This window comes from Acartia tonsa, chromosome 3 (genome assembly GCF_053477335.1).
Source record: "Acartia tonsa isolate MP-2025a chromosome 3, ASM5347733v1, whole genome shotgun sequence".
NCBI classification, from domain to species: Eukaryota; Metazoa; Arthropoda; class Copepoda; order Calanoida; family Acartiidae; genus Acartia; species Acartia tonsa.
Window position 1 is genome coordinate 56,080,256 of NC_137262.1, and position 13,966 is coordinate 56,094,221.

Here is a 13,966-nt window from a genome sequence, read left to right on the forward strand (position 1 = left end):
GGAGAACCATATCGGTTCAGTGGTTAGCGAGATCCTTTGCTACAAACAAAAAAAGCTTAGTACTTTATATTATAGGATAGCCGAGAAATTCAAGTTTTCATCATACCATTTCTAACAGACAGACGAGCGGATATTTCGAATTATAGAGAATCTTCGCTATTTCTGACAATTTTAGGACAGGTGCATAATAAAGAATTTTTGTATTGTTCATGCGGAAATGGCTGGACAAAATTGAAACGGATTACTACGATTTAATCGACTGTCAGCTTTCAATAAATAACAAAAAAATAACCTAATGTTCACAAAAAGATTCTTTGAAAATCCCAATTCAATTTCCCTTTAGACATTATAGAGATCTTTTCCTCCAAATAATTAAAAATCTTATAAAACAATTAATATAATATAATTATTAACAAAAAAATTGTAAAATGCATAAAAATTAATCATTCGGATCAATAAATCAGTGTAAATTATTATTTAATGTGATAATTGTAATTTGAATGTTTCTATTTTATTTTAATTTTGTGTGATTGATTCATCAAGAAAATTATAAAAATAATATCCTAAAGAATCCATTTTGTCAACGACGACATTTACGCTGCGTTAAAAGCTTTCCTCCATTTCTGCAATCAGCTGATCAACACTCTTTCATTCGTAGATTTTCCTTCCCACAGTTTGGAGGATTTATTCATTTGTTTTTCACAGATTATTGCATCAGTGGTAAAACTTGAGAATGGCTGCCCTCGTCAGAAACTGCTCCAGAATCCTGGCCCAGGTATTAAATGATGAATTTTGGTTATTTTAAAGTTTTTTTTAGTGATAATATATAGTTATAAAGTACGTGATTTTAATTATTAAAATTAAATATATAATATATTTCTTTATAATTATTAGGAGTGAAGCTATTTTATACTTTGAAATGCCAGTTTGTACGTCAGTTTTAAAATTTTGCCCCCCCCCCCCTCGATAAAGAAACGCAATTTCGAAACAGGAATTTCTCAGCTACTTGTTAATACGATAGATTGCTTATTTATAGTATCTAGAGATACCCTTTTACAAAGTGTTAACTATTATACCTTCTACTTTGTCCGTCGTTCTCTTTTCTTTTGTTTCTTTCCCTCTTTTTTTTATATTATAGAACATCTCTTATATTACACTTTTCCTGTTTTTTCATGTTTCTCTACTTATGAATGTTGTAATCCTTGTTATTTTTGAGAATTTTAATTGTATATACTATACTAGATACTTTTAAATTAAGTGTATGTTTGTTGTAATTTAATTATCTAATAAGGGATATAAAAGGAAACTCGTAAACGAAATGATTAATTTTTGTGGATCTACTGCTGTTCACGGTTAAATATTGCTGGTAACGAATGCTGCCAAAAAACTATGAATTTAAAGGCTGCTAGCTGCCAAACGGCTGAACGTACATATCATGCCCGCACACTGTTTTAAGCGGCATAAGAAGGCCTACAAATAATTTGGAAGAGCCATAAATCAATAATGCATAATTATCTCGCAGTACAGAGAAATGCACGAAAAAGACCTATTTTACGCGTTTTTTCTTCAGTGAAGCTTTCCCTGTGCATCATTGGATCTTGGCTATTCCAGATTATTTGTAGGCCTTCTTATACCGCTTAAAATGGTGTGCGGGTATGATCTGTACATTCAGCCGTTTGGCAGCTAGCAGCCTTTAAAATTCATAGATTTTTGGCAATATTCGATACTAGCAATATTTTACCGTGAACTGCAGTAGATCCATTTTTGTTGATATTTCTTGTATATTTATAAACTGTAAGGCACATGGAAACACCGTATAAATGTGATACTGCTTTTATAAGGGAGGTATTGCGAGGGTAAATTAAATACCTAATATTGCTAACATAAAAAAAATTGTTAATAAGATCATAAACACGTAAAAGTAGGTAAATAAAAAATATAATATGTAATTAATAACAGCAAAAAATACCTACAATTATTACCTATTTGTTTAACATGCATGAAGTGAAGTAGTTTTTCATCTTTCTGTCATTTTCTCTAGTGTTCTTCATTCCTTTATTTGCTAGATATCTACAATAATAATTTCCTTAATTTAGGTACCTTGATAAATATTTAATTATAAATATAGGTCATTACCTATTTATTTTCATTTTTTTTATGGTGAGAAGGGGGGGGGGGGGGTAGTTTTGAATTAACTATAAATTGTTAGAGTTATTGATTATAAAATAATATTTTTAATCCTTCATCATACCTATCAATAGTGAACGCCAGTTTAATGACAAATAGTTAAAGAATTGGTCTTAATAATTTTGTTTCCATTTTGTGATGCAGAATCTAGAATAAAGATTTGGCTAGGTCAAGCCAACGTAAACAAATTAGACAGTGGTTATTAAAGACTCCTCAACAATGGGCTCTTCTAACTTTTGTTTATGAAAAAATATTCGTCGATTTCCATTTTTCGCTTATGGCCCACAAACGAACATTTCAGAAAACCCCCCTAATTTTTTAAGCTTTGATTAGGCTTTAGTTAAGTTAGAATAGGCTGGGAGGGATGCATTCACGTATGAAATATTTTGTATGATTAGAGCCCCGTCCCATTATATACAAAAGTTATTTCGTTTAAAATAATAGAGAGAGGGGTTGGGTTATTGTTGTTCCAATAAAGGTTTGAGTGAACGCACCAATTATTTCATAATGGATTATTAAATATTTCAAAAAGTTTCACTACTTTTCTATATACGACGACGAAGCAACTGAGACTTTATGTCACGAAAATTGTTTAAATAAATCGGTGCTTAATTACACATTAAGATATCTCCTATAAAATGTGCATAATCAATTTGTTTGAATCATTTATGTTTATTGTGGAAAAGTACCTCTCCGGGTTATCTACTCTTAGTTAAGTCTAATGGCAGAGTTGGTTGCAAAAAATGAATTGACTCTTGTCTGGGCCAAAGGGGGGGGGGGGAACTAAAATATTTGGGGAAGGATCAAACGACTGAGGTTAACTTGCATTTAATTTCTACGACAAATGCAAGGTTTTTCAGTTTACACTAAACTCTTAAGCCTTGAGCTTAGGCAGGCAGCTAAAATGTAGTCCTAGGTAGCTATTTATTTACCTATTATGGGTGGTAATTTTGATATTTTAAATTCTATCAAAATGGATGTAGAAGATACGTGGATATTATGACAGTGGAAAAATTATCGTCAATTTAGGTTGCTATTTTCCTCTGTCATTTATTGTACAGTTCGTTCATCCAGTAAGACAGGAGGGGATGGAAGGATTGTTATTTCAGTCCACTACAATTTTCACTTTATTAGAGAACATGATAATCTGGTGTAAGATCTAAGTTTTAATAAATACATTGCTGGCTGAAATCTTGAAAGCAAAGCTACTTTTTTTATAGTTAAATGATCTAAATTGACATTTAATTGAAGTGAGTAGAAATTGATGGGGGGGGGGGGGGGGGAATTCTTAATAACTATCGATTTTACATTTGTTATTATCACCTTTGTAAGTAAATTGACAAATCTAAAGAGAACTGATAAAAAATTACACTAGGTACCTACTCTAAGTTTTGTTCTTCAAATAACTAGAAGTTACATACCTACCTATTTAATGTGAAGTAAAATATTCTTTTAAAAAAAAACATTTGAAAAACCTGCATTATAGATGGCCCCTATATTTTAATGTATTTATTAATATAATATTATCTATCTATATATAGTATACAGTATACTTTTGTCTTCTATCTTTATCTAAGTGCTTATATTATATATAATTTTTATTTTTTAGTAGACAAACTATCTTTTAATCTGTCTATCTAGGTATCTAATTAAGTATCTATATTTAGAATGGCTCCGTGTCTGCCCCAGTGAGAAACATGTCTGGTCACACTGCTGACAGTAAGTCATTTGGGATCATGGAATGAAAACAAAGTAGTGGGTTTCGTCGTATTTTTACAGTAGATTTTGAAAGTTTTTTGTTAGGTTTGGTGAGGTAAATTAAAATGATTGCCCCGCAATGTTACAGCCCCTCACAGGTGAAAACCTACGATGAAACCAGCTACTTCGTTTTCTTTCCATGATCCGTCATATTTTTAGTATTGGAGCTACCCTACGATTAGGGCTTGTTCACCCGAGATCGACTGTATTTAACTAGAATTATTTTTTTTACGATTTGGTTAAGGTTTTTTAAAAACTAGGTACTAAATGCATATATTTATTTTTTCTTAATATATTTTTAAAAAGTTATTATTTTGAGCTAATAATACCTACTTTGTTTGTTAACAAAAGCTGTAAGAGGTCTAGATTATTATTCCCTTGATTGAACCAATAGAAACAAAGCTTAGGAACAATCCGACAACATTAATTTGGTTGAAAGTGTATATATATTTGTACAAAAAGATAGTTATTTTTCATTTTCTCCATATAATAAGACAACTACAAAACTGGTTTTAATTTTAAGATTTTTATTTTTATATTCGTGGAAGATTGTCTAATGCGATGCTATAAATGATTGTTTAGTATGGCAGTGAACCGGTTCTAATCCACCAGATATCATTCTGTTTCGGAGCCATCCTGGAAACTAAAATATTAGTCTCCTAGAATTTATCTTTCTGTGTTTGACGGATTATTAATATAGGAGGGTAAACAATTCTTTAATTGCTTGAGACCATTGCCCATGTATATAATATTAATTCTAACTGACTCCAAGTAAGACTGGAGAACCATTGTGCGTAGCCTATGTTCTGATAAGAACTAAAAGGCAATCATAATGATGATATTATTTATACTTGTGTTTATAGGCTACAAGAACTGGAAGAAGGCCTTCTTCTTCGCCGCCATTCCCGTCATCATCCTTGGCCACGTCAACGCTTTCGGTATGGCCGAGCATCCTAAGAGACCAGAGTTCAAGGAGTACGATTACATGAGAATTCGTACTAAGGTAAGTGTTTAGTTTTGTGATAGCAGGGATGTAAAAGGATAAGTCAATTTATGCACACACTCAATATGATAAACAAAATTACCCCTTATGTAGATAAAAGTTTTTGGGTGATTAAGTTTGGATACTGGTAATTTGTATCAATCAAGATTTAAAGAGATTACCTGAAGTTTTTTAATGTCAAGGAGTGATGTACAGTAGAACGTTTTGAGGAAAACTTATTGCTGCAATGCCAGGCGCATAAAATCATATCATACGAATAATTCAACATTATATATTAGACCCGTATTTTTAATTGGATTTAATCGCGTTTTTTCTCTATGCCTAATCCTTGCTTGGAAGTTAGTTCCCTAACCCTGCAGGGCTACTTAGTACCTAATCTAACCTGACCTTAAGTAATAAACAATCGAACGAAAAACCAACTCCCCCTTCCATCACCCTTTTTTTTTAGTAGCGAAGCTACTCTATAATTCACTTTGTCCGTCCGTCAGTCAGTCAGTCCGTCAGTCAGTCCGTCAGTCCGTAACGCTATGGGGGAAATGGGATTTACTCAGCTCCTATAAAAGATAGAATGCTGAAATTTTTTTACAACATACCCATCACTAAGGAGCACAATTGACTATAAAACATCATTGGCGTTAGGACCGATTTTTAGCAGGTTTTAGGCTATTTTTATATTTTCACATTTTTCTCCATATCTTCAGTTTTTATGGTCCGATTTTCAAAATTTTTTCAGTTACAGATATCAAAATTAAATTTCCCGTCGTTTAAAGGAACAACCATGAAGGCCAGACTGCCTTTTCAGCAGGTTTTAGGCTATTTTTATATTTTTCACATTTTTCTCCATATCTTCAGTGTTTATGGTCCGATTTTCAAAATTTTTTCAGTTATAGATATCAAAATTATTTTTCCGTCTTTTAAAGAAAACAACCATGACGGCCAGACTGCCTTTTTAGCAGGTTTTAGGCTGTTTTTATATATTTAACATTTTTCTCCATATCTTCAGTGTTTATAGTCCGATTTTCAAAAATTTTCAGTTATATATATCAAAATTAAATTTCCCATCTTTTAAACAAAATAACCATGACGGCCAGACTGCATTTTTAGCAGGTTTTATGCTATTTTTATATATCTAACACTTTTCTCCATATCTTCAGTGTATATGGTCCGATTTTCCAAATTTTTTAAGTTAAGGATTTAAAAATTAAATTTTTTGTCGTTTTAATAAAACAATTATGACGGCCAGACTGCCTTTTATCAGGTTTTTGGCTATTTTTATATGTTTTACATATTTCCCCATATCTTTGTATATTTTGATGCAATTTTCAAACTTTTATGGGATATCTGTATCAAAATAATTTTTCCCATTGTTATGAGCATCTTTAATATAATTTACTTTGACCATCGTCATCATGCAAAATAAAACAAGGTTTCATGTTTATTTTATCCAATAAATCTATTCTTGATTTTAGTAAAAACCTTTTAAATCTACGTATTCCAATGGACGATTTTTTGTGCTTCGCTACTTATGGATGTTGTCATCCTTGTTTCAATTTAATTCAATAATTGAGAGGGGGGTATCAGTGTTTTAGCGTCAGTTAAATCGTAATTACCTGCCTAACTCCCATATAATATTTAAATTAACACCCTAAATTTTCTTCCAATGTTATGTACCATCCTTGTAAATAATATAACATTTTATTTTTCAGGCCTTCCCCTGGGGTGATGGTAACCACTCCCTGTTCCACAACCCCCACTTCAACGCTCTCCCCGACGGTTATGAGACTGAGGAGGAGCACCACTAAATACATAGACATAGTATTAAGGTAAGTTACAGAAAAGCTGCACATTTATCATAAAACAAGGATGATCCTTAAAAGCGAAGCACTGAAACGGTAGGACGTACGTACAGACGTACGGACGGACCGACCCTAATTATAGAAAAGCTTCGCTTTTATAAAAGAGATTGGCCAATTGCAGTTCACGGTAAAATATTCCTGGTAACGATTATCTCCAAAAATCTATGAACTTTCAAGGCTGCTAACGGCCAAACGGTGAAACGTATAGATTATGCTCGCACATAATTTTAACCGACAAAGGAAGGCCTACAAATATTCTAGAATAATCATTTTTAAAAAATATTCAGTAATCTCACAGTGCACACAAGTGCGCGAAAAAGACTTATTTTAAGCGTTTTTTTTCTTCAGGGAAGCTTTCTCTGTGAAACATTGAATCTTGGCTATTTCAGAATACTAGTAGTCCTTCTTTTGTCGCTTAACACGGTGTGCTATCATGACATGTACGTTCAGCCGTTTGGCACTTTGCAGCCTTTCAAATTCATCGGAGACAATAGTTACCAGGAACATTTTACCTTGAACTGCACTAGATCCAAAGAGTTTAACAAAACAAAAATGCAATCATTAAATCATTAAAATGGCCGCAAAGTATTAAATTATCCGAAAACAATACATTTTCCTCAATGATATTACTTCGGTATTAAGACAAAATAGTTTTTAATTTACTTTCTCGTATTCATTCCAATCCGGTGGACAGGAACCGGTTCTAATCACGAAAAAACTATGTCTAGCATTGTATTATAAACCGCTTTCTACGGATATAGAAATGTACAATCATAAGATTAAAACCATTTTTTTAGCCCGTGCCTTCGGCACTTCGGGGCTAAAAAAACTGGTTTTAATCTAATAATTGTACATTCTATATCCGCGGAAAGCAGTTTATAATACGATGAAAGAAATAACTATTATGAAATAAAAGCTACCTAGTTATCATTTTTAGTTACTAAATAACAAGCGGTATTTCAACGATATTTTAAATTGTCATTCCAGTATTTTTTTTAATTCTGTGGTAATATCTGCATTTATTCAGCTTTTAACCGAACTCTTATTTTTCACCAAAGGGGGGGTTTTAATGCAACCATCTCGTAATCAGTGAGCAAATGGCACTTAGAATGCAAATTTTCATCTGAAATTTTGAATGAGTAATCCTTGGTAGGTCTATTTTCCCTAAATCGAACAAAAAGTTGGAAAAGTAACAGCTAACGGCTGGCGGCTCAGCCGTTTTGCCATTTGGATATCTATATTGCAAATTAATCACGAAACCTATCTCCACATAATACTCTTTTCCACTCCAAAACGCTATCAAACGGTTCTAGACGGTAGCTGTTGGTACTAGAAGTTTTAAATATGGTTATTGCTATCATTTAACTTGAATTAAACCAAAATTATGTTTTAAAAAGTTGATTCCTGCGTAATTGATGATGAATTTGCCCTGAAAATAGGCAAAAAACGGCTGACCCGCCAGCCGTTACTTTTCCAACTTTTTGTTCGATTTAGGGAAAATAGACCTACCAAGGATTACTCATGCAAAAGTTCAGATCAAAATTTGAATTCTAAGTGCCATTTGCTCACTGATTACGAGATGGTTGCATTAACCCCGTCCCCCCCCCCCTTAGCAAATTTAAAATCCTAGAGTAGTGTTTGATATTCTCGAATTTATTTGTTTTTGTATAAAATATTAATGTTACATAGTATTATTATATTTTATGCTAACAATCCTTCGCCTTAAGGGTTATTTTTACAACCTCTAATTGCTTATTAAACCTCCCCCCTTTAATTTCAACGATAAAAAAAATTCGCGGATTTTCAGTCTAACTAATAAATATTTTTTCTATTTCAGAAGCCAGCACTGAAACTTGAAGTAGTCGAAACAAAATGTAGAAAGTATTGTATTCATCCAAAATAAAAATAAAAGCACATGAAATCAACACAATATATCTAGTTATAGACATATTAACACCTAAAATATGAAGAAAAATAAGTGCACTTTTAGAAATATACTTTTTTAAAGTATAAAAAAATAGAAAAAAAATCACTTAATGTTGCAAAATATAATAATCTTGCACCTAATTATAAAGATGTAAAGTAAAAATTTAAACATACAATTCTCATCATTTTGTTTTAAACTTTAAAATAAATATAAAAATAGTTTAGTATATATTTTTTGTTTAATATTGTGTTAAGCATTGCTACTCTAGATTAATTTGTCTGTCCGTAATTTGTTATCAGGATGATATTTTATAGAACGAGAACAACTATCTACTATTCAAGTACTCTTTCCCCCTGCCCTCATATACACTTCGACCTTTTATATTAGAACAAGGATGACAACATCCATAAGTAGCGTAGTTCAAAAATTATGGACGGATATCCGGAAAAAAAATTAACTTTATTGCAGTTTCACAAAAAAACACTTAACTAAAAAATCACGAAACCTTGTACGATTTATAACGTGAAAATCTAGGAATCGATCTAGCACCTCAGCAAATTAACAAATCTTAATGAAACTTTGTGGGGATAAGTAAACTGTGAACTTATTTAATCCTTAAAAATATCAGCCGTCTATCTCAGATAGGAGTAAAGAAAATTTTGAAAACCTAAAAATCTAGGAATCTAACTAGCTTTCAGCTCTCTATCTTTTATAAGAGCCGAAAAAATCACGTTTCCCCCTTTCTGTCTCGGACGGACGTTTATTTCGAATTATGGAGAAGCTTCGCTACTAATAAAAACAAACATTGGAATTGCAGATAACTTAGAAGTTATTTATGTAAAGTCGTATACGCCAGCTTACAGACAAAATTTCTAGTATTACAATGACTTTTCAAACTATGCCCCTTTTGAAGGTTGTTCAAAGTGAAAATAATATTTTTTCTCGTATTCATTCGAATCCGGTGGATAGGAACCGGTTCTCATCCATACGAAAAAACTATGTCTAGTATTTTATTATATCCAGTTTTCTCGGGGCTAAAAAAACTAGTTTTAATCTCATAATTGTACATTCTATATCCGCGGAAAGCCGTTATAATACGATGCGAGAAATAACTATTAAAGTAAAAAAAGTTGACGTTCCAGACAATATTTGATGAATTTTTTCCACCAAAAAAACTCCAACCAACCGATGTATAAATGGCAGGTTATATGTCTTTATGGCAGTTACTTTAAAAATGGCTGAATTTTTGGCAGAGATGTTTATACATTTAAACAGAATACACTCTAGTTGTATTTCTGCCGGTTGTAACATTGACACTCAGACAGCCTTCTGTTGAAGCCACTTTTCATTCCCACTGCAATATGCAGTATTGGCTATTGTGATTTTTGAATTTCTTTTAATATATCTATAATACAAAGTAGCTTGATGTATGTCCGTCTGTCTGTCCCCCAACCCCCCAAAAAACTAAAAAAACCACCCCCTAAAAAATTTTATTACATTTTTGTAAAATCTCAGTAACCGCTAAACCGATTAGGCTCTTCTTTTCAGGGAATATACCTACTGGTCCTCTGGTAATTTTAAGCTATTTTCTTGGGGGGTGGGACACCCCAACCCTCCCCCCCCAAAAAAAAATTCCTACTTCCAAAATTTTGAATTTTTCTTTTATTTTTGTAAACAAACCAGTAATTGGGGTGGGGGAGCCCCACTGCTCCATGGGGCGAAGCCCCAATGAATCCAACCCCCCCCAAAAAAAAATTTAATATTTTTTTTACAAATTTTAATTTTTGTGTACGCGAACAACCTGGGTTCAATTTTTACTAATTGAAATTTTTGTGTATATGGAAAACAACCTGGGTTTAATTTTTACGAATTGAAATTTTTGTGCATAAAGCGCACAACCTGGGTTTAATTTTACCACAGAGTAATTAAACAAAGAATAACTTTTTTTTGAATATTTCTATTTAGGATGGTTGACTTCCTATTACTTCATAGGGCGAAGCCCCTATAGGCTAGGGGCGAAACCGCTAGTCCATAATACAATAATACAAAGATAACGATGTTTGTTTGTCTATTTGTTTGTAGTGAAGGATCTCGCTAACCGCTGAATCGATCGGGTTCAACTTTACAGGGTAGCTTCTCATAGGTCCCGGTAAGGTTTATAACTATTTTCTTGGGGGGTGGGACACCCCCAACCCCCCTAAAAAATGATAAATTCTCCCCCCCCCAAATTTTTTTTTTTCTTTTTAAAACTAAAATTTAAATAGTTGGGTGGACTACCCCCCGCCTCCCCCCTCCCCAAAAAAAAAATTGGTTTGATCTAACCTATTGGAGCCCAAGCCCCTAGAGGCTAGGGGCGAAGCCGCTAGTTCTTAATAAAAGTAACAGAACTGCCTGTGTATGTACTGAAGGATCTCTAACTGCTGAACCGATATGGTTCTACAGAAAAATGAAGCATCTAATATAGGTCTTGGAAAAGTTTATAACTATTTTGGGGCTTGGTACCACCTCAAGCTCTGTAGAAAAATCCCCCCCCACCTCAACTGGCCCTAGAGGCCTATCAGTGGCGTGCGAACCGAAGGGGGCAATTGAGGCAATTGCCCCCCCCCCCTAGCGACCAAAACACCCCCCCTAGCCATCGCCCCCCCCTAAATGTTGAAAAATGCCCCATTCACCCCCCTGGTCAAAAAAAATGCCCCTATTTGCCCCCTACCCTACAAAAAGCAAAACTATCCCAGTTTCCAAAAAAAAGATTAAGAAATACTCAATAGGAAGTATTTTATTTTGTATAATATAAACTTTTTACCAAAGAAATTTTGTACATCCCCAATGATGATACACAAAATTACCCCTTATATAGATCACAATTAGTGGATGAAATGTATGGAAACTCGACTTAATTAACCAACCAATCAAAATTCTATTAAAGTCCCCAAAGTTGTTGAGCCAACAAATAAGAAAATTTTATATGAAATATTGGGGACTAGTGTAATAAATAGCCCAAAAACCCCTCCCTCCCTGCATATTTGAAGAAAAAATTTGCGCTTTGCGCCCTTCTAAATGGTTTCTGCTTTTTATCACATTGTATATTTTGTTTTTATTTCTATAAAAACATGTTTAAACAACAAATATTTAATCAAAAAGTTATTTTATATAAAAAGAAACAGCATTGATATTCATCTAAGCCTTTTTCTCAACACTGTATGTCTATCTAAATGAATAACTATATATGATGTCATTCATTTTTTTGTGTACATACCCTTACAAAAAGACATGTTTTTTTATGGCAATTTTCATTAAAAACCCTTAAAACTAACTACACTCTATATTCCTAACTTGATAAAATACGCCACTCTTGTTGTCTTTAATTGATTTTAGTTCAAAGGGGGAGTAAATATTTTTAGGTGCGCTTCACGCACCGCCCTTATAAATCATTGGAAACACCACTTAATCAAAAATTAACAGAGTTTTAAAGTGCCATTTAAAGAGGGTAGGATATGTTGATATAAATTTTTAGCTTCTCTATAATTCACTATGGCTGTCAGTACGTAATGCTAAGGGGGAAATGTGATTTTTTCAACTGCAATTAAAGATAGAAGGCTAAAACTTAATGTTAACATTCCCATCATTATGGAGTATAATTAACTATTAAAAATTCATGGAGGTCGGACTGCTTTTCAGGACGTTTTTAAATTTCGGGTATAGTCCCTTTTGTGACATTGCCTCTTAAGGTGCATTTTGTCGTTTTTTCACAGTAGCTTTTCACCTATTTATAGCTCCTGTGGGGCCAATTGCCTAACCCTGCGGGGAAATCACCTTACCTAACTTAACCTAGAATAACCTATTAAAAGCTACTATGAAAATATGACGAAATGCCCCTTAAGAGGCGTTGCCACAAAAGACACTATACCCCAAAGTTTTCCATATTTCTAAGAGATTTTTATATCTGTAGATGAAAGGACAAGTAATTTTTTTTATTTTTTACATAGTTCTTTATATCTTTGGTTTTTATGGTACGATAATTTTTTTGTGGATTATAAGATTAAAAAAAAATAAAATTTCTCGCTGTTTCGAGCATCCAGTATCTAATTTACTTTGACTGTCATCACACAACATACAGGAAAAAGGATTTGTGACTTTTTCTATCTAAAATATATATTTATTTCAACAAATGCTCTTTAAATCTACTGGTCTGTATTCTTATTAATGATTTTTTGTGCTTTGCTACTTAAAGATGTTGTCATCATCCTTGTTGTCATACAATAAAGAAATATTTAAAATCAGTTTTACATATTAGGTTAATTTTTGGTAAATTATGTCCAAAATGAGTGTTTTTATCTCCCCCCCCCCCCCAAATTTTTTTAATGGGGTTATTCATCCTTCCTGCTGAGATTTTATAACATCCCATTCCACCCATAAAAAATGTTTTGTGGTGGGGGGGGGGGGGGGGGTGTAAGGTTAAATTATCTTCTGTACTTTTTTTTCGAAGATGCTTTCTAGCTCCCTTCCTTTTGGTCATTGCAGGGTTGGGAGAAGGGATGGGGGAGAAGAGATAGGGGGGGGGGGAGAGATGGGGGATATAAATGGGAAATAGGGATGGGGAAGAAGGGATAAGGACTAGAAGGCCCATAATCAAATAATTCCACCCCTTAAAAAAATTAGTATATATAATCAAAATGCCCCCCCCCCCCCTAAAGCAAAGTGCCCCCCGGGGCAAAATTTTACAAAATCTTCAAAATGCCCCCCCTAGACAAAGTGCTTCGCTCGCCACTGAGGCCTATAGGAGCCTAATCGCTGTTTAGAAATCGTAAACAAACACAATTTAAATGTCGTCAAATATTTGAGGTTTCGTGATTATCGTTTCTTTTTATAAAAAAGTTTACATTAATTACATCAATTGAAATATAACCGAGAGAGAGAGAGGGGACAATGGGCTGTTTATTACACTAGTCCCCAAAGTTTTATAATAACATTTCTGCTTTATTGGCCTGACAACTTTGGGGACTTTTAATGGATTTTGATTGGCTGGTTTATCATGTTGAGTGTACAAACGTTTCAACCACTAATTGTAATCTAAAGAAGGAGTAATTTTGTGTATTAACATTGGGGATTTACATCAATTTACCGGTCGTCTTATCCCTTTAGATCCCTGGATAAATAATGTCTTTGTTTCTTATCTTTTGATTTTCGGTAGAGATAAGATACAATGTGTAATAAATTAGTTTGAACTTTGTTCAC

The 13,966-nt window shown here is 33.2% G+C and overlaps 1 protein-coding gene across 1 annotated transcript; it reads left to right on the forward strand.

Annotated features, from left to right (window-relative positions):
* Positions 1-468: 468 nt before the first annotated feature.
* Positions 469-8,959, forward strand: LOC145314619 (cytochrome c oxidase subunit 6A2, mitochondrial-like). Its single transcript, XM_080154611.1, has 5 exons — positions 469-775; positions 3,855-3,906; positions 4,809-4,948; positions 6,655-6,771; positions 8,642-8,959. The coding sequence occupies exons 1-4, from the start codon at positions 734-736 to the stop codon at positions 6,748-6,750; spliced, it is 330 nt and encodes a 109-aa protein (XP_080010737.1). The 5' UTR covers positions 469-733; the 3' UTR covers positions 6,751-6,771; positions 8,642-8,959.
* The last annotated feature ends 5,007 nt before the right edge of the window (positions 8,960-13,966 follow it).